At 34.6% G+C, this 25,382-nt stretch overlaps 2 protein-coding genes across 2 annotated transcripts; both read left to right on the forward strand.

Moving 5' to 3' along the window:
• Nucleotides 1-10,360: 10,360 nt before the first annotated feature.
• On the forward strand, nt 10,361-16,320 carry LOC130654489 (progesterone-induced-blocking factor 1-like). The gene is made up of 15 exons (XM_057457082.1): nt 10,361-11,065; nt 11,179-11,298; nt 11,384-11,517; nt 11,618-11,726; nt 11,950-12,131; nt 12,300-12,425; nt 12,509-12,607; nt 12,921-13,086; nt 13,235-13,385; nt 13,465-13,555; nt 13,861-13,963; nt 14,066-14,196; nt 14,273-14,357; nt 14,921-15,085; nt 16,004-16,320. The coding sequence occupies exons 1-15, from the start codon at nt 10,400-10,402 to the stop codon at nt 16,079-16,081; spliced, it is 2,406 nt and encodes an 801-aa protein (XP_057313065.1). The 5' UTR covers nt 10,361-10,399; the 3' UTR covers nt 16,082-16,320.
• Nucleotides 16,321-19,419: 3,099 nt separating this feature from the next.
• Nucleotides 19,420-21,670, forward strand: LOC130654869 (uncharacterized protein CG13380-like). The gene is made up of 3 exons (XM_057457513.1): nt 19,420-19,538; nt 19,615-19,805; nt 21,245-21,670. The coding sequence occupies exons 1-3, from the start codon at nt 19,496-19,498 to the stop codon at nt 21,392-21,394; spliced, it is 384 nt and encodes a 127-aa protein (XP_057313496.1). The 5' UTR covers nt 19,420-19,495; the 3' UTR covers nt 21,395-21,670.
• Nucleotides 21,671-25,382: the final 3,712 nt, after the last annotated feature.

Raw genomic sequence — 25,382 nt, forward strand, 5'->3', positions numbered from 1 at the left:
AGGAGAGGATCCAGTTATCAGAGAGTGGATTATGGAACCCCATCTCCCGGTGCAAGAGGCAAGGGATTCTGGGAGGAACCTTCTAGAAGGAGTAGGGCTGACCCACATGGAGTGGAGTACTAGGATACTCAATGGGGGTATGTACATACTGTGGAATTTAAACACTGATAATCAAGATTTATCAGTCACTTAACTGTGAACAAGCTGACTTATATTAAAAGGCTCAAATTTAAAATGCAATTTGCTGATGTCAGACACCGACAGTCCTACAACCATACCCCGATGAACACACCTGTTCTTGTCTGATCAAGGAAGTTGAGCATCGTCAGGGCGGGATAGTACTTGGAGTTTCATTACCTGGCCCCTGGAAAAATTATTGGTCCAGTACAAGTAATTACTTACCTTGGCATCGAGATATTTACAGTTAATCTCATGATTCCCTATGGAAAAGTTCAATGATCTTATGTCTACCTTACTGAAGAGGAGAATAAAAAAAAGTGCACCAAACGTGATTGTTTTCAATAATTGAGTCTCTTTCCTTTGCTTGCAGGGTGGTAAAATGCGGTTGAATTTTTTTGTGACGCTTGATCGATAGGTCCACCATGGTAGTAGTAGTAGTATTTATTTCGTGTGTGATAACTATATATTTACATTAAATAATAAATAATGTTGAAAAATTTTATAAGATCTGAAAGAGTAAAAATATTAACATTAAGAAAAATAGCATTTGATGATGAGTTAAAATTAGAAAAATAATGATTCAGAAAGCAGCTTTTTGTAAGTGAAAAATTCTACATGACTTTGAAGTGAGACCCCACACTTGTGGACTATAGGAAATATGACAGAAAATAATGCATGGTAAAAGTAGGATATCCTTAGGCACATAATATCTTAGTTTGCAAAGAGCTCCATTTGTTTTTCTTAATTTATTGCCAATATAAGATATGTGAAAATCCCAATCTAAATATTTATCTATTAATATGTTTAGATATCTTACATCAGATGAAAATTCAAGTTTTTTTTCATTTAATTTCAGCCTTTTATCATAGTTGACTGCTTTATTTCTTTGCCTAAATAGAATGATTTCAGTCTTTGCCTACATTTAATGCTATTTTGTTTGCAGTTAGCCATTTTTTATATACATTTTAAGTCTATATTTAAATGCTTCTGCATTTTTTTCAGATTATGGTTAGCATATGCAAGTGTCATCTGCAAAATGAAAAATTTCTGAAAAAATTATTGAGTTATTTATATCATTAATATAGAGTAAATATAAAATAGGACCAAGAACGGAACCTTGGGGAACTCCATGTTTGATAAAAAGTTTTTTAGATTTGGTGTTACAGTACTGTGAAAAGTTTTGTTAAGATGCGTTTTTTTTTAACAATTGTGGACCTCACGATCATGTTTTGAGGACTACACGAACAAAAATTAAACATTACACCATGGCGTCCACGATAGATAATTTATTGTAAAACAACAAAGACCATATTAGTTTATCAATTAAATCAAAACCAACAGAAAAAAATAAATTAACACTTGTTGTTTTAATTCGTTGTCATAATGCTAGCTATATAATAGATTTTAATCGTTTGTGAATCAAAATGCCACGTAAAAAACATTTCTATTGCCGCTTTTCTTTTATAAACTTTTAAAAGGTGATCTAAAAAAACATTTCTAACGCAGCTTTTCGTTTTTAAACTTTTAAAATGCGATCTTAAAAACATTTCTATCGCCGCTTTTCGTTTTTAAACTTTTAAAATGCGATCTTAAAAACATTTCTATCACCGCTTTTCGTTTTTAAACTTTTAAAATGTGATCTTAAAAAACATTTCTATCGCTGCAGACAAATTTAACTTTTCTAGACAAATGACATTTCGTAAAAATACAATCGTGTCCATGACGAAAAAGTATACACCAAGCAAAGACTACGAATATGCTTTTTTTTAACTTGACAAAACCAACAAATTAACTTTAATGAAAGACTTTTTTGAAAAGAAAAAAATTAAATTATACTGGCTACAAAAATCGTGGAGCTCGCGAAAATACTCGTGGGACACACGATCCTTCGTGGAGATGGAATGTTTGAAAGTTTGTTATACATAAAGACTACGATTTTATCGTGGTTCGTGTGCACCACACTCGTTACGCGAACACGATGTTAACAAACCTTTTCACAGTACTGTAGTTAAGGTGCACCAATTGCATCATCACGTTTCTCTCCTGGTCAAGGCGTGAAAAGACAATGAGTGGTGTCTTGAAATTTTTATCATCCTGGAATTGGGTGGCATTATTCCAGTTGGATACTATTTCGTACAATAGGACTGACCTATATACAGACACATCAGGATTATTGTGATGATCGGTGGTTTTCGTTATGCATCTATTAGCAGCACGATTATAGTATCAGTTTTTGTGAGCTATTAGCCATTGTAGTTACCACATTTTGCTGGGGTGAAAGTTTGGGAAACAAGAAAGTTGTCTTCCGCGTATATAGCAAAGCCATTGCTAACATTAATTCAGAAATTGTTCTTTTTTACTGCCCAGCTGAATATCAAACTGTTATTGTGTCACATAGCTGGAAGTTCCAACACTTACGCTGATCTCCTTTCTCGATTACAGGTCACAAAGTTCAAAGTCATATGCACAAAGGCAGAAGTAGCTCCCACACTTATCCCGACTCAATATCAGAGTTCTTGGACACAATGGAATCGCTACTTGATTTTAGGACTTTCATCTGATATAAGGTCTACATACCTATATCTGGAATTTGCAGCTTTCAACAGCTATGTTACTAGATTTCTACACCGGTGTTTCCACTAAAAGAGGCAACTGACCCTGCAACTTTTTCTTTCCTTCCTTTCCAATACCAAAGTAATGTTTGCGGTTAAAATGAAAAACTAGTTTCCGTACACAAATTGTTTTATGTGTTGCGAGGTATTCCACGTTGTCACCCTCAAGTAGTCAGTTGTAGGTTGCCCATCACTCCTGCTGAATGGAATATTGACATTTATAGACCAGTCCCAGTTGTGAAAAAGTGTTATTCTTACCACCTTTTTGTTTTTTTACATGTTTCGGAATCTGTTTGTTCGTCTAATTCCTTATTTGATCCAGCAATTCATCTGGCACCTTCTGATGTTATTTTTCCTTCTTGTGGGAAAGATGCATTTTTACTTATTAAAGCATGCAAAACAGATCCTTTTCGGCAAGGAATCAAAATTCGACTAGCCAACAAGGGAGGGAATTTATGTCCCCTTAACGTGGTAGACAATACCTTCTGTTTCAGGATGCCAAACATGGTCTTTTGGTTGTACTTTTCAGTGGTGATTTTGTCACACAGAAACACGTTTCATCCTTTTTAAGTATTAGCCTTAATAACAATTTGGACCCTTAATACACATAGTTTTCGGAACAGTGGTGCCACTGCAGCAGCCTGCAGCGGTATATCAGAATCCATCATTAAAATACTTGGTCGGTGTCCTAGTGACTGTTATAGACAATACGTGCATGTCCAACAATGCTTTGCTAGAATGGAGCAGTAGTATGGCAAGCCTTAGTGGGACGCACAATTCCTGTGCATTGTGTATATTTTGTATTTGTGTATTTGTGTCCATGATACTGTTGCAGTTTTGTACAGACGTTATGGGTGCCATTGTTACAACATTGTACCGTGTAGGAAAGTTATACATATTTTTAGTACAGGGTTCTATTTGTGCCCTGGTTGATAATTGTAAAAATTGTTATCTTCACTACCATATAAGAATTTTCTTTTGTGTAGAGACTTGATGGTTCCTGGGACAAAGCCCAGAGGCAGACCGAGAAAGACTTGGCAGGAGGTTATAAGGACAGGCTTGATACAGAGGAAGTTGAGTTTAGATCTGACACAGTCTAGATCAGATTGAAAGAGGGTCATTATTATACCCCGTCCAACCCATGCTAGCATGGAAAACGGACGTTAAGCCGAGAATGATAATGATGATGATGATGATGATAAGTGATTTACTTTAAATAATTGTAAATGCAAGCAATGTGATATGGTAGGACTTCAGAATTTGGGTTAATTTGGTGATGCCAGGCAGATTTTGTCAGCCTTTGTATTGTGGTGAGTGCGCACTAATGAAAGAATGGCAATTTTACACGAGTGCTTTTAAAAAGGGAAACAAGAGAAACAAACAACGACAAGTTGTAAAGAAGAGAGAAAGGAACCAACTAGATGTGGTAAAAAAGAGAGAGAAAGGAAACAACGATAATTTGTTTCAGAAGATATACACTTCATGAGACTAGGATAGGTGTTGAATGGAGGAGAGTGTTAATTATTTAAGTACACACACAGGAAAGTTTTGTGTATTTTGCTTGCCCAGCATCCTCACCCTTTCCGCCAAATATCCCTTTATATTAACATCGCAACATTGGTAATTAAAATCCATTTTTCTGTCTATTACTGTGTTTTTCCTGGAAACGTTAGCAATTAGAAGGCAATTTGCTGACATCAGACACCGAAATTTAAGTTCATATTACTGTTTTTAGCAACATGAAATTGTGGATTGCCAAGACGAATCAACTTCCAGCTATGTGACACAATAACAGTTTGATATTCAGCTGGGCAGTAAAAAATTCACGTCAACATTTTTTTGCTGACAGGAAATGGCTAATTGTCGATGCGAAACAGTATATTCCAACAGGAAAAAAATTTGAATTACAAAGGCTGTTGCTTGTTTGTTTGGTGGATTTGTTCTAGCGTGATTAAAAGCAAAGTCTTGTTTGCAACGAGAAATTCTGTGCTTGTTTTGTTTTTAGAACTTTGGACAATGCAGTTGTTTCTAAAAGCCATACATTTAAAGTTATTCTTTGTATTTTTGCTTCACACATGCAGATAATTAGTAATTTTTATTTGCAAAAAAAAAGTTATTAATAATTTGCCTCTTCAAAAACGAAGTGTTTGGATAAATTTGTTCTTGATTTATGAAAAAATATAGTTGTAAAGATGAAAAGATAAAAACACTTGCATGCTCAAAAACGTGTTTTCAAAGTCTTTTGTAGCATTAGCACCCATAACAAAGGAGGGTGTTTTAACAAGCATATTCTGCCTTGTTTTTTGCATGTATTTTTCCCATATGCAGATCTGTTTAACAACAGTCTTGCAATATTACATATTACAAGGACAAAAACATGTAATATGTAGCCATAACAGAGGCCATCCTCTCGAATGACTATTACATTAGTTATGATAAGTGTATTCTGCCTTTATTTTAACATTATTCTAGCGATAGTCTTGCAGTATTATATTTTAGCTCTAGCATGTTTTCACCATCATATATTTTAGCAAAAGATAATCTTACTATGCAGCTACAATTTAGGCAGTTTACGACCTTGTTTTGATGGTTTTATAACAAAATACGGTGTTTTTTAAGCTTTATAAGTTCTCTTTTTTATGTAGCAAGACAAACTTCGATATTATTATTTTTGATTAAAATTGTGGGATAAGGGTGAAGGGTCTATTTAAGAGATAAGAGAGGAGTTGAACGTCCTCCACCATACCTTAGTTTAAAGGGGTGATTGTGGAAGTCCCATGAAATGCCACATAGTGATGGTGTCACTTTAAAAAAACACCCAGTCCGGTCTGTGAACGGTTGGCGATAGGAAGGGCATCCAGCTGTACAATGCCAAAACTCTTTATTAATGGCCGTAAGAATAGTTGATCAGACAAACTGCGTAAACGGGGCTGGAACTCTATGGAGTGAAGGTGTAGCGCACGGTAGGACAGATGTGAGTCAGGTGTGAGCATCGTCAAGCCGTTACCCAGCTATCACATCACAAGGTAGATAACACTAGGTTGAGGATGGCTAGTGTAAATGTTGGTACTCTGAGAGGTGAGCAGGTGAAGTAGTTGAAATGTTAGAACGTAGATCTGTTGATATGTGTTGTGTTCAGGAAGTCAAGTGGAGATGAGCTTCAGTGAGATTTGTGGAAGGTAGGAGGGCAAGGTATAAGCTTTTTTGGATTGGTAATAGTAATGGATATGGAGGAGTTGGCATATTCGTTGCAGAGAATGGGTAGAAAAAGTAATAGATGTTATGCGTGTTAATAGTCGTATTATAGTGATAAAGTTTTTGATAGGTAATAGGATTGTCACTTTTCTGTCAGTTTATGCTCCACAGTGTGGACTCAGTGAGGAAGATAAAGATAAGTTTTATGATGAGTTAATAGCAGTCACATAAAAGTTTGGAGACACTGAACTTGTCATGGTGGGCGGCGACTTTAATGGTCATGTTGGGAAGTCATCTGAAGGTTATAGAGGTGTCCATGGAGGCTATGGATTTGGGAGCAGAAATAAGGAAGGGGAGAGATTGCTTGAGTTTGGAATGACATGGTGGTTTGCAACACATCATTCAGTAAGAGACAGAGTAGGCTGATAACATATGAGTCAGGTGGTTGTAAGACACAGATAGATTACTTCCTGGTTAGAAAGTCAGACAAGAAAGTGGTGAAGGACGTGAAAGTTATCTCGGGGGAAGAGTGTGTTTCCCAGCATAGGTTGCTGGTTTGTGATATTATCTGGAAGAGTGTTAAAGAAGCCAAGGGAAAGTACAGGCCCCGTCGTAAAGTCTGGAAGCTGAAAGAAGAGATTGTAGCAAGATAATTTAGTGCAAAAGTTCAGCAGTTAGCCCACAATGGTCAATGTGATAGTGACAATGTTGAAAGTACTTGGACTACTTTGAAGAATTGTCTTCAAGAAGCTTCTGATGATACCTGTGGGTGGACGAAAGGACCAGCTAGACATAGACAGACCTGGTGGTGGAATAATGAGGTTGACCAGTGTATAAAGGAAAAGAGGAAACTTTGGAAAGAGTGGAAGTCAGGTGGTGGTAAAAATATTTACTTAGAAGCTAAGCGTTGTGCTCGTACAGCAGTGTATAAGGCAAAATCAGAAGCAGAGAGAAACAGATACAAGACTAATCAAGATGTTGTAGGTGAGAAGTGTATACGTAATAATGAAGGTGTTTTGGCTAGCACAGAGGAGGAGAAAAGGGTAGCTTGGAAGAATTATTATCAGAGGTTGCTTAACACTGAGTTTGATTGGGATGAGGATAATTTGTCTGATGATGATGTTGTAGAAGGGCCACCTATGCAGATCAAGACAGAATGGGTAGTGGAGGCTATTAGGAAATTAAAGATTGGCAAGGCTGCAGGAGTATCAGGTATTGTTGCAGAGATGGTAAAAGCATCTGGATATATTGGAGTTGAGCTTATTACAAGTCTTGCTAACCAGATTATAAAGGATGGTGCTATTCCGAGTGAGTGGCAGTCGAGTGTAATAGTGAATTGTTTCAAGGGCAAGGGTGATGCATTAGAAAGGGGTAACTATAGAGGTTTGAAGTTGGTTGATCAAGTAATGAAAGTTATTGAAAAAATGATTGATAAGTTACTTAGAGAAAGAATTGATATAGATAGCATGCAATTTGGTTTTGTTCCAGGACGTGGCACTACAGATGCAATATTTTTACTCAGACAGCTTCAGGAAAAGTATTTAGGAAAGAGAAAGAATCTCTATTTTGCCTTTGTAGATTTAGAGAAAGCTTTTGATAGAGTGCCACGTAAAGTTATTTGGTGGGCTATGAGAAAATTAGGTGTGGATGAGTGGCTAGTTACAATGGTACAGTCTATGTACAGCAATGCTAGAAGTCGTGTCAGGATTAACGATTCACTTAGTGATGAATTTAGTGTAAATGTTGGTGTACATCAGGGTTTTGTACTTAGTCCTTTGTTGTTTGTTCTAGTCTTAGAAGCGCTGTTGATGGAGTTCAGAACAGGTTGTCAATGGGAGTTATTGTATGCAGATGATTTGTTTCTCATAGCAGAGTCGATGGAAGAATTAGTTGAAAAGTTTTAGAAGTGGAAGAAAGGGCAAGAAGAGAAAGGGCTAAAGGTAAACACGGCAAAGTCTAAAGTCATGATTAGTAGCATTGCAGGCAAGTGTGACCTTGTAGTTGGAAAGTGGTCTTCTGGAGTTTGCAGGAAACGGGTTGGTAATAACTCAATTTTTTGTCAGACTAGCAAGCATTGGGTACATAAGAAGTGCAGTAGTATTAGTGGAAGGTTAAGAGCTGACATTCAGTTTGTATGCAAGCGTTGCAAAGGTGAGATTATAGGGAATGAAGTATTTCCAGCTTTAATGATGTACAACAGTGGCTCGTTAGAGATAGTTGAGAACTTCTGTTACTTAGGTGATATGTTGGGCAGTGAAGGGGGTGTTGGAAGAAGTGTTACTTGCTTGGAAAAAGTTCAGAGAGTTACTTCCTTTTTTGACTAGCAGAGTCCTGTCAATTTAGGTAAAAGGTAGGTTGTATGAGGCCTGTGTAAGAAGTGTTATGTTGTACGGTAGTGAGACATGGGCAGTGAAGCAGGAAGATCTTGACCGTTTAGAAAGGAATGATATGAGAATGGTTAGGTGGATGTGTAACGCCAGTCTGAGAGACAGAAAGAGTTCAGATGAGCTAAGAAGCAGGCTAAGTCTCCGTAGAATTAAAGATGTTATCCAGATAAAAAGATTGAATTGGCTGGGGCACTTGGAAAGAATGGAGGAGGATAATTGGGTAAGAAAGTGTAGAGACTTGATAGTTCCTGGGTCAAAGCCCAGAGGCAGACCGAGAAAGACTTGGCAGGAGGTTATAAGGACGGACTTAATACAGAGGAAGTTGAGTTTAGATCTAACACAGTCTAGATCAGATTGGAAGAGGGTCATTAATATACCACGTCCAACCCATGCTTGCATGGAAAACGGACGTTAAGCCGAGAATGATGATGATGATGATGATGATGATAATCACCACAGTTCCTATAAAACCTTAAAATCACTGCAGTTTGCTTTATGATTAGAAAAGGAGCCTAAGAGGCTTAGCAGCCCCTGCACTTCTTTCTAAAATGACAAGAACACATCCTTTCGGTGCTTAAATATCGCTGAATATCATTTAAAAATGCCAAAAATTGCTGTACTTCTTTCTAAAAGAAAAAGAAAATGCCACTACAAAAAATTTGCCATATTTTGTTATAAAAAAGCAATCGAAATTACTTTTTTATTATGATTAAAAAGGACATCAAATAAAGAATGTCTATTTATTTAAAATATACAGATAAAGCTTTCTAGTCATTCCTGCTTTTAAACAATATCATCCATGTATGACAACAAAAGATTCAATTATATCATCATTACGTGACGTCGTAAAACTTATGTAGTTTCACCTCTTGCATATTGTGCAATAATAAAGAAACGTTTAAAACACTGAACGTAAAGTTTATGTACAGTATATATATTTTTAAATATTAACGAAAGGACTTGTGAGTCGCAATACGCAATTCGTTAATTTTAATGCTGGACTTGTAAGTAAAAAAATGTTTTTTTTCTGGTCTGTATAGTTAAGTTGACTTATACGGCAATGTGCTAAACATTTAACTATTAAAAGCTCAAATAAAGAAAAAATTGTCAAATATTTTGGGCTTCACTTTTATGCTTTTGTTTCAAAAATGAGGGGTAGCAAAAATATAAAAACTTGCATTTTAATAACAAACTTAAACATTCTTTACACCAAACAAATATCTCTGCACACTTAACTTTTACTGGGTTGAATATTTTTTTTTGTTAGAATTACAATCATGTACATTTTAAGCATTGCAAAGTAGATTTGCAACATCCCTTATAAACTTTAAAAACATATTCCAGTGTTTTCAAACGGTGTGTCATGTAGGCTTTGAAATGCACTTTAAACATCCAACATACAAAGTCAATTTGACTCTCATAGCTTATTTTTCAAGGTTTTTTGGAACTCTGGCTTGTAACATAATTAACAAGAGTCTAAAAAAAACACCCAAAACTGAGTCAAGTTTTGAGCCCAGCAATGACCCATTCATGTAAAAAATTGTTTTTATTAATGTTTTTCTATCATATACCCTTAAAGCGCCAATCAATGTTTAGAATCATGTGCCTTTTTTGGATTTGTTCTTAAAAGTAGGGAGGGAGAATGATATTACCTAGTGGGAGGGAGAATGATATTACCTAGTCACAAGTTGGCAAGTACAGTTTTCTACCCTGATAGTTTAAATGATTTTACTAGAAAGTGCTAGCCATGTATAAGACTGAGACAATGTTATTATGTCTTTTGTCTTTTATCACAAATTAGCTATTTCTTGATGTTAGAACATCAGTTTCACATCAACAACTTAATCATTTTTAGGCAAATAACATGGAAACAAATGAAAGTAATTGACATTAGCTGTAATTACTGACAAACAAAACTGAATCTTCATGTCCTAATGATTTCTTCAGACAATGAGAAATTTAATATTGACCTCTTATTAAGTTCACTCCATCACTGCTCTCCTTTTTAGTTATAGATTTAAAAAAATGACAAGTAATGAAAAGTCAAGCTCTGTGGATTCTTCAGTCAAACAAAGTTATGTAAATGATGACACCACAAAAAGTGGTAGTCAGTTTTCACTTGCTACCAACAACACTACGAATGGTAGTACATTGTCCACCAATACAGAATTGGAGACCACAAATTTTTCAAATGCATCTTTGACAGATGTCACATCGACATTATTATCATCTTCATCTAATCTAACAGAAACAGATGTGGAAAAATCACGAAACATAACAAGAGACTTGTTGTTGAAAAAACAGTTGCTTCATGACGTGCAAAAGCTAAAGATTGAAATAAGCCAAAAGGATTTGTTAATAGATACATTAAAAGCTGATAATATGAATCGCATCGATGATTTAGAGGACAAATTGACAGATGTCAACCATGAAAAGCAGATGATGTCAGCAAAGTATGAAGCAAAGTTGCGTATGATTCAAGAAGAAGGAACTAAAAAAATCAATAAATTAAGATCTGATCTACAGGAAAGTTTAAAATCACAAGCATTGTATAAAGAGAAATATGAAGCATTGTCTTCCTCAACATTAAGTTCAAAAAAATTGCTTGTTGATGTTGAATTAAGTGAAGAAGAATATCTTGACATGAAAGGGAAATCTGATGAGGATTTATCAATGCAAGAGATGTTCAAGGTATTCGTTCATTTGACGACCACAAGTTTTTGTGTGTATTTTTTAATCTTTGGCTTTAATAATACAATATCTTAGTAATAAAATGTAAGTAATATAACAAATTTCTTTTACAGCTCAAGGTATATGAACGTGTGCGTCCATTAAAAGTTCAAAACGAAACCTTGCAGCAAAGGTTGGATTTAATTACAAGTGATTTGCATGATCGAGAAAGTGAGATAGAGCAATTACGAATGGTAAGATGATTCTTAAAAAAAATTGTATAAAGTATAATTTACAGATATTTCCATTGAATTCAAACCCTTTACTTTGATTTTGTAGGAAAACGAAGAAGAGCGAAAAGTTCGAGCAGAACTTGACATACGCTGTCAACGCTTTCAGGTCCAAATAGAAGATTTACGTTCACAGCTCTCCCACAAAACATACAGAAATAAAAATTATGATAATGTTTCAAGGTAAAATTACATCTGCTGCATATCATTGTTTTTGTTATTTTTTGGATACTTGGTGTACTTGTTACAGTATGATGTATAGCAAATGTATAATTCTTTTCAGTGAGCGTGACGCTTTAGAAAGACAAATTGTTGATTTTGAAAAAACATGCACTGTTTATAAAGTTGAATTAGAAAACAAAGCAAATCAAATGGAAGCACTGAGATCCCAGGTAACGTACATTCCATTGGTTTTAAAAGCTTACCAAGTTCAATGTTTTACTGATGGATTTTATTCTTTGCTTATCTTGTTTTGCCTCTTCAGTTTAAATGTTTTTTCTTTTTTAAAATAAAATACTGTCTGGTTTGATACGGCCATTCTTAACTAGTGATTGATATTATTTCAATGGAAATAAAAAAAATGAATAAAAAAATTTAAAAATTTGACTTTAATAGATGGTTGAACAAAACCAAACGCTTGCACTTCTGCGCCAAGACAAGGACTATTTAAGCAAACAAGTGAATGAATTACATCCAAGATATAAAGTATTGGAGGAGAGATATGAACATACAACAAAACAGTTGGATGAAGTAAAACATTCCAGAGAAGAACTGTATGAAAAGTATCTAAATTCAAGGTGAGGGGTTCTTTTATTTTAAAAAGTTTACATAAATATAAGGTATTAGAAGAGTGCATAGTACGTGACATAAGTTAACCATATTCGTGCACATATTATAAGATTTTATATGGAATATGTGAATTTATGTTTATGTCAAATTGTTTTAGGGAATATATTTTTATTTAGGGAAACCTACAAAAGAGAGTATGAAGAACGCATGAAAAAGGAGTTGGAAGAATTGTCTGCAAGAACTAACAATGAATTAAATAAAATAAAGGAAAGCACCACAGAAATGTATGAAAGAGAAAATAGGTAATTTTAACTGCTAGGGTTGGTTGGGTTGTTTATTGTCATTTTAACTTGTTATCTACCTCAGCTTGTTTGTTTACATTTAGAACTTTACGCGACACAAAGAATTCAGCGCTGCAGGAACAAAACAGATTAATGAAGTCAGAAAAACATCTCCAACAAAAGTTTAACGAGTTAATTGGAGAGTAAGTATATACTCAAAGAATTTCAAACGTACATGCAAAGTCTTTGTTGTCGTCGTTGTTGTTTTGTTGTTGTCGTTGATGTCGTCGTTGTCAAGTTAGAACTGGAATGTACTCTTATTTTGCTTTTAATTCAACTGTTTATTGTGTTTGTAACATCATAATGAAATATAAATTGACAACGTGAAACACAAGTTTACCGAGGGAAGCAAGCCAATGTTATGTCACGTTGATAATTTTTTGCTAAATTGAATTAGAAAAGGTGCTTTTCTTCGTTTTACTTTGACTGTAAATGATCCACTTTTTTTCTAATTAGGTTTCGACAGTTGCAATTGAGTTCAGATAGTAAAATTGCAGAGTCTCAAAATGAAGTGAAATTAAAATCTTTTGAACTTGATCGTGTCCAACTACTTCATGAAGAAGCGCTTAATAATGTGAAACAAATGGTTCTGCAAAATGACACGCTTTCAAAGAAAATGGAGGTATTATGCAGTGCTTATAAATTAGGTCATTATCTTTTCTAGAGACAATTCTATTTCTGTGCAGATTCTAATTGTCGCAAAAAAGGAGGAAGAATGGTTGATATGTGAACAAATATCTACATTCACCACTTTGGTGTTCCGTTTTTAGACAATAAGCAAAGAATACTACGCATTGAAAGGTTCATCAGAAAGACGATTGACTGAAGTAGAAGGAAGAAATCAAGAACTTGAATCTAAACTAAAAATTTACGAGAAACTTGAACAAGAATTAGATGATGTTGTTATGCAAGCAGCTGAAAGTAAAATAAGAGTAATTTCAGTCGTTCAACTTTAAGTTTCGCCAAGGACTAGTTTTGTAAATATATTTTTCATATGTAGTGACCAGTGAGGATGATGCAGAACGTGTTTTGTTTGCATATGGTTATGGTGCAAATGTACCCAGTACAGCTAAAAGGCGGATGCAACAAAGGTAGGTTTACACTTCTTAAATTAAGATAAACACTAGTGGTAAGGCCGGCGAGACACGAGGTAATTTAATCGTGGTAACAGCCAACTGTCGCTTCAAATTTACTTTTTGAATTTTAGGATTTGTTGAGATTTTTAAACTTCTATATTTATCTTGTCACTGCTTTTTATTAGATATATAAATAGAACCCTACAATTTAAATAGAGCAGAAATTGATTAAAACGTTTAACAATTGAAAATTATCGTGTGTTTCTCTCTCTCTTTTATACTTTCCATGAATAAATATCACTTCTATGTATATATATTAGTGTTCATCTTGCAAGAAGAGTTTTGCAACTTGAAAGAGCGAATACATCATTACGTCACGATATTGAGCGTGAAACCAAAAAAAGACAAGAAATAGCAGAGGAGGTGATATATACAATCTTTTATATCATTTCACCGAGTTTCTTCATTTTTCAATTATTTACCATCATTCAAGTATTTTGTATTTTTTGTTTCTTCGTATTGTAGCTTCGGAACACGACTGGTTTACTCAATGAGGCGCAACAACCCTACAATTATTTGATTGACAGTATTCGAACACGTGATGAACAGAACAATATACAAAAGAAGACGTTGTCTGCCCTAGAAAATGATATCAGGTGATACATCGGATATTACAATCTTCTTTTCTACCTAAAAATTAGTCACATTATTTGTTATTGATTTTCCCTTCAGAACGTTAAAAAAAGAGAACAATGATTTGAAATCATCGAATAACCAAATGTCGTGTGATTTGGAGAGATTATTAAACCAAAGAGAGGTTGGTTTCTTGTACTTGACAAAACTTAACTTTTCAGTCACTTAATGGCTGCACGTGTTGAATGGGCGTGCTTGTTTTTTTTTTGTGTGTGAGTGTGTTTCGATAAACTTTCCAGGTCAAAAAAAGCAGTTGAGTAAGTAATTATGCAAAAAAAAAAATGGTTGATCTGCAGAGTTTAGTCAATTTAAATTATTAACATGCGTAAAAATACCCAGGATAAGCGGAAAGATGATTTTCCTCGCCCTCCCCCCATCCCCCCTCCGTCTCCATTCGCAAGAAAGGACCGTCGAAAAAAAGCAGAACAATAAGGTAGAGGTTATACACAAAGCATGATGTTATTCTGTGTTATTTTATAAAGTCAACGACCTCAATCTAAATCAACCAAAATGGAAATATTAATAAAATCTAGTTGGTTTGGTTTATCGAGAGAGTAATCTGCAGTGCAGCCTTAGAATGTTTTATTTGAGCTGTAGAATTTGTCAGGGCAGTAAAAAACTTATATATGGGTACTGAACTAGTATCTTTAATTTGTATTTCATGATACTTTCGTCACTTTTTTGCAGGAAATAAGTGTGATAAAACAGGTTTTGGTTGATTTGAAATCATCGCAAGTGGAAGGCTCGTTTAGCAAGACAGGAAAAACCTCTTCAACGATATATGGAGCACATCATCGAACTTCATCAAAAAAAGATGATCTTCAGACAACTACTGCTAATCCAATCGTTTTTGTGAGTGCATTTTTCATTAAAGTTTTTTTCTCCTGCTAGGCGATAAATTCTTTAAATGTCCTTAGTTCCTGCCACTTTAGAATAGAATGATGATCCATGATTACCATGGTGATAGCTAAAATTTAACGGAGCTTTCCAACTTCCACCGTAAATAACTGGTAATTTGCTTTTGTTCTGTAGGTACAGAGTTTGTAGCCTACTGAAGATATTTGAATTTAAATTTATTTAAAATCTCAGGAAAAAACTAAAAAGAAACAGGAAGAAATGCAGTTGTGAAGTAATTTTAGGAGAATGCACCAAATTGAATGTCAAATAAATGCAGGAAATCGCCAAAACGTCTCAACTTTGTGGAAAAATTGCCAACTGACTTTAAAATACGTAATAGCATCATCAAAAAAGAAGCAGGCGTTTTTTTAATACATTTCAAGGGAATTTTTTAAACCTTGATATTGTCGAATCCTTTAACATTTAGGCTTTATTTGAACCTAGCGAATACTAATCCAATTTGGGTAATATTGTTAACTATTTAAAATCTAGAGGTGTTTAAGTTTTAGTCTTGAGAAAAACAACTCAACCTTTATAATTTCCTGGTTTGGTGTACTAGCTTTGAATCTTCTTTTTAAACAGCAAAAGCGCGTATATGTATCCGGGGGGTCGCAGTATTCTATATTATGCCAGTTGAGTTTGGCTAAACTCGAAATTTGCTGCAGACTACATGTTGCGCTTAGCTTTGTTCTTACGATGTGCGTGTAAATTTCTATTGGAATGAGATAATAAAAGTGATGACGTTGTAAAATGTGATCGAAAGTTTTTTTGCAATTTAAAAAACCATTTATAACCATTTAAAATGTTCTCTTATTTCAGGCTTCATTAGTTTTTCTTCGGATTTTATTGCTTGATTGCTTTTGTTTTATTTAGACGAAATCCGAGCCACCCTCATGGTACACGAAGTTAAAACGTCAAAACGATTCAAAAAGCAGAATCAAGAAGAAATAGATCCAGTGGAAACCTCGTCCCTTGGACTTTTTTACACCTATGTTATTGTGCCGACTTCTCAGAATATCATTGGCATAAAAGAACCCTGGAGATGAGGTTGATCAAGTGGTATATAGCTGGCTACTTGAAACTTCTAATTTATTTTTTGCTGTGTCGATTGATCAAAGAGGAAAAAATATCTTTTTTTAGATTGTATATATTTGTATAATAAAGTAATTTGTAACTAAGCAATTACACAATCATTTTATTTTTATTTTCCGGTTTTTAATATTCCGCTTTCGCTGAGCGTATCACATTCTCTGTCCCTTCCTTTGGTGTTCCATACAATGTGGAACATGCCAATCAAAGATTTTTCATCCGAACAAATTATGCAAAATCAATTTATACAGCCTTATTACCACAATGAGTCATTGTTTCATCATTAAGTTTTATCGTCATCAGCACAAGCAATGAAAAAATTTTATTTTGACTACGTCAAATTTTTCTTGTTTATTTTTCCAAGCATTTATTTATTTTAAAGCATTTCAACACTGCGAAGAATCTTCCTCTCTGCAGTAACAAACACAAAACAAAGGGTTGGTTGTGGTGCGAACGTACATACATTTTGCATGGTTTTGAGCCAAACGAAATCCAAGGTTAGTTTAGGTCAAAAAGACAAAAGTCAACCTCGTCACCAGGGCTTCTCGTATCTTTCTGAAATGCGGACGGCGATACGAACAGACCCTGGACAAGCGTTAAGTGAGCAAAAGCCAAGTAGCGTGAAGATTAAACTAGGATTTCAGGCTAGTGAAAAAGTGGTGGCAAAATCAAAACAAGTGAAAGGGACAGTATGTTTTGGCTTTAGACAAACAGAGTTGGCTAGGATCATACTGATTCTTTGGCTCTGTTAAACGACGATATGAAAAATATATATTTTAAAAAATGTGGCAAAAATTAGGTTACCGTGAAATGCTGGAATAAAAAGCAGCGCTTATCAACTGTGATAGTAAGTTCATATACAGTAGACTCTCTTTAATTCAGGAGACCGAAAAAAAGTTCGAGTTAGGGAGAGTTCGAAATAGGGGAAGTTCATAAATTTTTGTGAAATTTTGTCCAAAAATCAGGGTTGGTGGTAGTAAATAGACTTCATACATACATCCATCTATATATCTTGAGAATTATATCTTCTATTTTAATTCAGACGTATTTCTTATTTTGCAAAAAAGTCATGAATACCGGTTTGCTTTTTGCAGTGTTGCTCCTCCTTATCGACAAAACGATCAAGCATATTCAACGGTCTCATCATTTGCTAGCCAAATCGAGAAAACAAACTAAACTTTTCTAAAATCTCAATAGCATTCCGGACTTCGATTATTCCAGGCTTAAAGAGTTGCTCCCCATCGAACATTTCATTCCCTTGGTCATCATCATCGTATTTTGTTTTCATAGACTTTTCACTGCGCCGACGTTTTGCTGGAAAAGTCGCCATCTTGTTGATTAATAACAAAAATATATCCTTTGTTGTTTGAAAAGAATCCTAGACCTTCGATTTTCAAATCGAACATGTAAAACCCTGTTTACACTCGATGAAAGTTAAGCAGAGGGAGATAAAATGGCTACTTTACGTAATTCGATCCTCAAAAGTTCGATTTACGGAGTGAAATGATCTAAAGGGACCGGAAATATGGTTCGAAATATAGAGTTATTCGAATTATGGAGATTCGAATTAGGGGGAAGTGAATCATGACAGTTTGTTAAGGGATTTTGGTGGGACCAGAAGATTTGTTCGAATTAAGAAGAGTTCGAATTAGGGGAAGTCGAATTTCAGAGAGTTTACTGTAGAGTATATTGTAAAATTGCTCTATATGCGAAACAAAACCCTCATTTTTTTCAATTTCATTACTTTCTCATAAACGGAAATACCGTTTTGATAAGGATTTCGTGCGCTTAACTACGGGTGCGCTTATAACTGGGTGGGCTTGATTACGGTATTTTACGGTACCTGACACAACACTGGAACTATAATAATACTAACCAAGACTTGGTATCGCATGCCATTACGGAATTTCGTTTGCTATAAAATAATTTCTCTTGCAATTAGGTGAAGTGGTCAACATGTATAAAAAACGGACAAAAATTCAGTTAAAGCGTAGTGATTCAGCCTCCTGGGGGCCTATTTTGTGAATATCGAAATGCAATAACTTGAATACAAACAGGCTTATTGACTTAAAAGATGTTATGATGTGCTTTTAGAACAATGTAAAGGAATTAGCTTGAAGAATTAGTCTTTACATTTTTTAAACAAAATCTTTTAACCCTCGGGGATAAAAATATAATGGTAGCTCCGAGGGGAGACATTAACACTTGCCTCAATAAGATTTTCCATAAAACACGCCCTCTGCAGCCGAGTGGTACCAAATTACATTTTGTTGGCAAGCCAGCGAGGTGTTTACAACGTTTTCAAATTGCATTGGCTTATGAATTATGGCCCAAGCAAAAGAAACGTTCCGAAAGTACAGGAAATCTAAAAGAAACGCGACGCGACACAAAACGCTGTGTTGGAGAAAAAAAATATATAAAAACGCACCGAGTGATGTGTATACTGCCCACCAAACTGCTCCTATAAACATATAATTTAATGAGAGATATTTGGTCTCTCTGTCCATAAGGAGGTCACTTTGGAAGTTTAAAGTGGTGCCATGGCACCATGACACCAGCGCTAGATCCGCCCCTGTTAAAACGTAAATGAATGAGCCTCTAATGCCTATCATTGAAAGAAGAAGGAGCTTTTTGCTTTTCCAATTACTTTACGGCTAAAATGGAAATTCTTCCCAAGCAACCATAAAATTATGTGACAAATTTCCCTCCTAGAAATATACCTTAGATAGATAGATAGATGTGCATATTTTACATGGCTAGCCTGACACCCTGTCTATTATTTCCAGGAGGAGCCATGGCTTAGATGGAGAGTCCTAGAGTATTTAATGCGCATTTTGAGCGACGCAGACCCAATTAGGGCCCGCGCTCTACTAGACAACTCCCGGCAACATCCAATGGCCCACACAGTGTGCCATCTTCCCAATTTCCCTCACATGGCTTGGGTTAACTCGGGGCTATGGTAACATTCACTCGCCCATGTTGAATCGCCGTCAAGAGGAATCGAACCCCGGTCTCCCGCACAGAGTACGAGAGCTAACCTTTATTTTATCCCCATGACTTTATACAAGTCATGGGGATGAGGTTCGTTTTTTGTTATAAAAAAACCTTTTGTCATTAAAACAGATAAAAAAAAGGTAATGAGAACTATGCCCTAATTCAATCACTTTGGGAATAACATTTTCAAATACATGCTTGGTATAACAAAAGCCTCTGGGACAAGATTTCGAATTTTTTTGACGCTCATATTTTGTGCTATGGTAAACAAAAAATCTTATCATGGAGTTCGCTTGTAACACTAAAACGATTGGAAGAGGAAGAGGTAAAAAAAAAGACTTTTAGAACATAAAAATTCTGTCATGCTTGTTATGTTTTGTTAAGTGTTGTTATAATTTTAGGTCGCGCAAAACTTTTGTTTCTTGTAAGAAATTCACAAAACCTTGGCAAAAACGTTGGAAGTACAAAGTCACGAGAACAAGACAACAACAACAAAAACAATGTAAACATTAAAGATTTACCATGCCCTGACCAATTTCGAGACACAGTGAATTCGTGGAAGTTAAGAATTACAACAGAACACAGTCGAGAGGTTTGTTTACTATATATGTTTGAACTTTGTTTCTTTATGATTTTTTTGTACGATGTTTGCCGTAAAGGGATAAACACTTCACAAGGGACGGTTTTATTTTATCCATGAGGTAATCAAGTTATTGTTTTTATCTGTGGCCACCAGTTACAATCATTATGTATTTTTGTATGAAGCTATCACAGTTACAAAAAATAAACCCCAGTTTACACTATGTTTTTATATTTGTGTCTAGACCTCGTGATTTTTTCGGTGTACTTAGAGTGGAAGAAGAGTTACGGCTTTAAGCCGGTTGAAGGACCCTTTTTACAGTATATTTTAAAAGCCTGGTGCAAAGTAGGTTATTAAAAAGAATATCTGTTAATATGGAGAAAACACGTGCAGAGGATGCAATCTTAAAATTGCCCCACTTGGGCTTCAGCCCCAACCACTCTCCTCCCTAGATTTCTGACACCAACCATTCCATTGTATGCGGGAAACCCGGAACTCTTAAGGCGGGGGCAAACCAGTCCAACATTTCATCCAACATTTTTTTCCCATGTTGGATGAAATGTTGGATGAAAAAATGCATGTTGGATGAAGCAAAATTTTAGGTTTGTGGGACTGCTTTTAAAAACACTCGAACGATAAAGAGTTCATTCATTTATAAAAAACAAAATGGCGTACGGAAAGAATTCTGCAGTGCTGCTTATTGTGCTGAATGAACTCGTCGATTCAGACGATGAAGAACCAACCCGCGGAAAAACAAGAGAGTGGATAAAGAGAAGGATACAAAATAGATATTTTAGTAATATCATTAAAAATTGAAGATCGAAGACAGATTCGGATTTAGGGAAATGTTTCGGATGGACGTGGGGGATTTCGATATTTCCTCCTTAATGAAATATCCTATCTGATATCGGGTCAGATGAGCAACTGTGGTGGCCACAGACCAATCTTGGCAGAAGAAAGACTCGCCCTTACTCTTCGTAATGTTTTTATTGAAACGCATCAAATTAAAATCATTCCATTAAAAAATTCAACGTTCCAAATTCGCGGGATTTTTATATGTTGGATGAAAAGTACCACCAAACCAATCCAACATGGAAATTTACGCAACTCAGATAGAGAATTCCTTTGATCTTGCCGAAAATGTTGCATAAAAAGTTTGACGGCGATCAAACTTCATCCAACATCGTCCAACACGATTTTTTTCTTCTCTTTTAAAAATTTTAAAATTTTTAAAATTTTGAAATGACTCAAACCAGTCCTACATTTCATCCAACATCACAAAAATTGCATGTTGGATGAAATGTTGGACTGGTTTGCCCCCGCCTTTATGGTGAAATCTCACTAAATAACAGTTTACCATATAATCAAGCTTAAAGCACAATAGCCTGGACCGAGCTGGTTCACATCATATGAACAGTCAAAAAAGATATTATTTATTTTTATTCTTGTAGTGTATATGCAAGCGTGAGATTGTGGAGCTACGATGTGAGAACTGCACAAAGATATTTAAAGGTAGACCTCATTTGGCGTGCGAATTGCACAAAAATGTGATCCATTTAATGGATTACAGAAATTGTCCTCATTGCCATGAAGAAATATAAGAAGTCTATGATAAAGTGCCATATATGCATTGAGATAGGTCAAAAAAAAATTGTTAAAAAAAATTGATATTCCTTTGGACAAATGTGTTCCCGCCATTACTATGACGATCCCTATCCTGCCCAGTACCCTTCCCATTTTCCTGTATCTATATTTCTCTTCACGAAATGATGAAATGTTTTCACGATGACTTGGTTCTGTTACGTTAGTTGTGTAATCTTAAATATTAGAATGTATATATTTATATTGGTAAACAAAATATATTTTGTTTCATGAAAGCGAAAGAGTGATATCGTATGTCTTTGTCGATTTTGTTTTCGCGCCTGATTTCTGCATAAGTTAATTGCGATGAAAAAAATAAATTCAAGTTTGTTAGTGTCTTAATGGTTGACCTGATCATGGTTGACCTGAGCTAAGGTAGTTTCGCCAGGAAATATTAATGGAATATATTTTGGCGAAAATTTAGTTTCGAATCAAAATTTCGCAATTTTTAACATTTCGCGAGAATTTAAATTCGTGAATGGATAGTTTCAATAAATTTTTGCAAATGGTCAAATACTACGACTTGTAGGAGCCGATTTATGAAAAGGGTGTTGGATATTTCTTGTCAAATAACGGTCATTACGCTGAACTAATTACTTCAGTTGTTCAACAATCAATTAAAATTTTTAAACGAAATAGATCACAATAATAACAATGTTAATTGCCTGTGACTTTACCCGTACAATAATTTATGTCGCAGTAAATATAAACCAACTATTAATTGATAGAATCACATTATTTTATCGCATGATTTGTTCTAAAGCCAATTAAAATCAAAAAAAAAAAAAATTATAAAATACAAAACATTTTTATAAGGGGTGTTTTTTACGCTAAGAAATCAACACCCCACCTCGTAAAATCTCCTAAAAAGCCTAAAAATAGAGACCCTTTTAAGTCTCCCATTTAACCTAAATTTTAGACCGAAACTATTAATTCTTTTTAAAATCTTCAAAAAAAAAAAAAAATTTGGGCAAAAACCATAGTCATAAGACAGTCTCATCACTATGATTTCACCTAAAATCTAAAATTGTTTATAGTGACATTGGTGTTAAAAATTTGCAAAATTGCGCAAGCACAATGACTTAACCCCAAATTTTGAATTTAAAGGGAATTTAATTTCTCGAATGACAGAATTGACAAAAAATTGCGAGAACATGTTTTTGCGAAAGCTCTTTTTGTCAAGTTTATCTGCAGGAGATACCATTGTATACGACAGTAGGACAAAACTGAGTCGTAAATTATATCGGTTGGCAAAATATGAACATCTGAATAACGTTGCGACTTCAAGCGGTTATACATGTTCTATATATTTTGTATATGCTCCTCAAAGATTACGTCGCTGAAACTATAAAAAAAATTTTAAGAACCAACTATTTTGTGCCGTCTCGCTGTCTGCTACTTTAAAACTGAACTTTTCTTATTCGCGCTTTTTAGGTGTCCTACTATCCCTCCTACTCGCGGTAGAAATTGAGCGGCCTATTGAAATTTTGGCCCAATCATATTTGAGAATCAACCAACTGCTTCCAATGCTTCTTTTTTAAACCCCATCCTATTATAAAAAGTAAAAAAAAGCCCTGGGGATAAGGTTGATCAGTACTATATGTCTTGCTGGCCCAGCATTTAACATCGCCAAGAAGCAGGGAAGCTTTTAAAAATAACGAAAAAAGTTGCTTTAGACATTGCCAGATTATGTCATCGAAAGCGAATTTATCGTTAGCAGCAAAAAACAAAGTATAACACATTTTTAATTTTTTTTTTAACAAACAAGTTGTTTGTTGTCCATTGATCAAGACCATAGAAATTTACGCAAAAAAATGTGTGTCTGATATTCTTAAAATTTCGAAAATTGACCCTTATGATTCTTATAAAATAATTCTTCCAACAAAATGTTAGCTAAAATGAATAACTTCAGACAAATCTTGTTTCACATAAATAGAACATTTCCACTTCGCCGTCATCTGAGTTTCTTTTTATCCAAATATAAATTCCCTAATTACCACAAAGTAATATCGCTTCATTAAAAGAACAGGACTGGTTTCAGAGAAGTTACCTTGTCGTGAAGAAAATACAAACATATTTTCCCTAATGGAATTAACCCCCGCTATTGTAATTAATAATTTGTCCAATAAACATCTATATCAGGTTAAATAATGAGAGATTAACACAAGGGAAAACTATTCTAAAAACAGCAAAAAAAATTATTTTTCTTTTAGTTTTTTTATCGAAACAATATAGTAAAATGCAAATGTTTGAAATAGGAGAGAAAAACTCGCATAATTTCCGCGTCATGTCGTCTTCGCACGAAAAAGAAATTATCACAGGAAAACCAAACTTTTGGTTCGTCATCTTTGTAACTGTCAGGTGATATGAATCATTTTTTTGCTGTCAGTATTGAAATCTTATCTTAAAGAAACTGGAAATTAAAAAGAAACTGAAAATAGGCTACTGCACAAAAACCGTTTTTGCTGAATCGTACTTTTACGTTAGTAACTTTAGTTAAGTACGTTGCTCAAAATGTTTTTACAAACTACAATGTACCTAAAAGAATCCATAATTTCTCTAGTACAATGCTTTCATAACAACCAAGAAGTATGGCTTCAGCCATTTGTATTGTTTTTTTCACATATCCTTATATTTTCAGGAATACGAATCATCAAGCTTGGATTTCCAAATTATTTTAAGAATATTGCTAAGGCTTGATAAAGTAGTAGTGTAACCAGCAACTTCGATTCCAGGGCTTTTTTTCTCATTTTGATATAAGGCACGGCGGACGGGCTTGTTGTCTCTTTTTTACAACGATAAAGAAGAAACAAAAAGCCCGGGGTTGAGGTTGATGTAACCAGCTGTCGCGCATAATTTAAAAATGCATTATATTTTTTTTCTTTGATTGGATATTTAACTTATCCTCAATCATGTTTCAAAGGTCATCGCGTTTCTCACGACATGCTTAATTATTAAAGTATTTGTCACAAATAATTTGTTTTTTATAAAAAAGGATGTACATTACAAATATTTGTAATGTAAAATTTAAGTAACATCAAAATATTAGCCTCTTGTCTTTGTTCTCATTTTGTTCTTATTTTTTACCAATTCTTTCACTACTTCCAAGCCTTTATTGTTATTGTAAATTATTTTAGTAAAAAAAATGCAGCGACATGGTTTACTGAACGCCTAAAATGGCATCCATGAAGCAAGTGAGACTGATCGACGACAAACATGCGACTTTCTTTGTTGAACTATCGTGTTATTCTGTTTATTGTCATTGATTTTTTATCTAAATAAACAACTCAACACACTAAGGAAGCTTATTAGTGCCATCTGTACTGACCTACTTTTCAAAAAAATTATAAGTATTTTTTTGAATTATTTTTATTTTTCCACTTGTTAATATTTTTTACAAGTGGTTTTGTGCATTAAGTATTTTCCACTTGTTAATTTTGGTTGTGGTGGTTTTTTGCGTTAAGAATTTTTGAATGGTTTTCATTTTTATCCTCCACGTGGTGCTCTGTTTTCCTGCCGTATGCCGTAATATTTGTTTTGGAGAGTGGTGAAAATGGCGGATAAGAGTAGTAAGTACAATCTAAACAATAAAAAATATCATTTTTTTTATTCTCCAAACTTCAAAACAGCTTTTAAACAGTGTAAAATATTTTACCAGTGCATCCGCCATATTTTCGTTTCGTTTATTTACAAAACGCTTTACCGCAGAGGTTGAATATCGCGGTTCTTCCAATTTAATTTAAACAAGAAGCCCTGGGGGGCTCTAACAATTTCCGCTCGCTACCAAAATATTTGATGACAACCTGCTAATTCGTTGTTATCGTGCCAAACATTCGAAAAGGTTTGGTGCTTGAAGCTCTGAAGATAAAACACACAAGTGACATTACATCTTACAACAAACGCAAACAAAACGAAACGTGTCATAATAAACTCACACTTTAAAAGAAA

This window comes from Hydractinia symbiolongicarpus, chromosome 8 (genome assembly GCF_029227915.1).
Source record: "Hydractinia symbiolongicarpus strain clone_291-10 chromosome 8, HSymV2.1, whole genome shotgun sequence".
NCBI lineage: Eukaryota > Metazoa > Cnidaria > Hydrozoa > Anthoathecata > Hydractiniidae > Hydractinia > Hydractinia symbiolongicarpus.

Excerpts from the sequence above, each read along its gene's own strand:
- LOC130654489 (XM_057457082.1), top strand. The coding sequence starts at position 10,400 with ATGACAAGTAATGAAAAGTCAAGCTCTGTGGATTCTTCAGTCAAACAA. Across the intron at positions 11,727-11,949 it reads TGGAAGCACTGAGATCCCAG|ATGGTTGAACAAAACCAAAC; the intron begins GTAACGTACATT and ends TGACTTTAATAG. Across the intron at positions 12,608-12,920 it reads TTTAACGAGTTAATTGGAGA|GTTTCGACAGTTGCAATTGA; the intron begins GTAAGTATATAC and ends TTTTCTAATTAG.
- LOC130654869 (XM_057457513.1), top strand. The coding sequence starts at position 19,496 with ATGGAGTTCGCTTGTAACACTAAAACGATTGGAAGAGGAAGAG. Across the intron at positions 19,539-19,614 it reads AACGATTGGAAGAGGAAGAG|GTCGCGCAAAACTTTTGTTT; the intron begins GTAAAAAAAAAG and ends TTATAATTTTAG. Across the intron at positions 19,806-21,244 it reads CAACAGAACACAGTCGAGAG|TGTATATGCAAGCGTGAGAT; the intron begins GTTTGTTTACTA and ends TTATTCTTGTAG.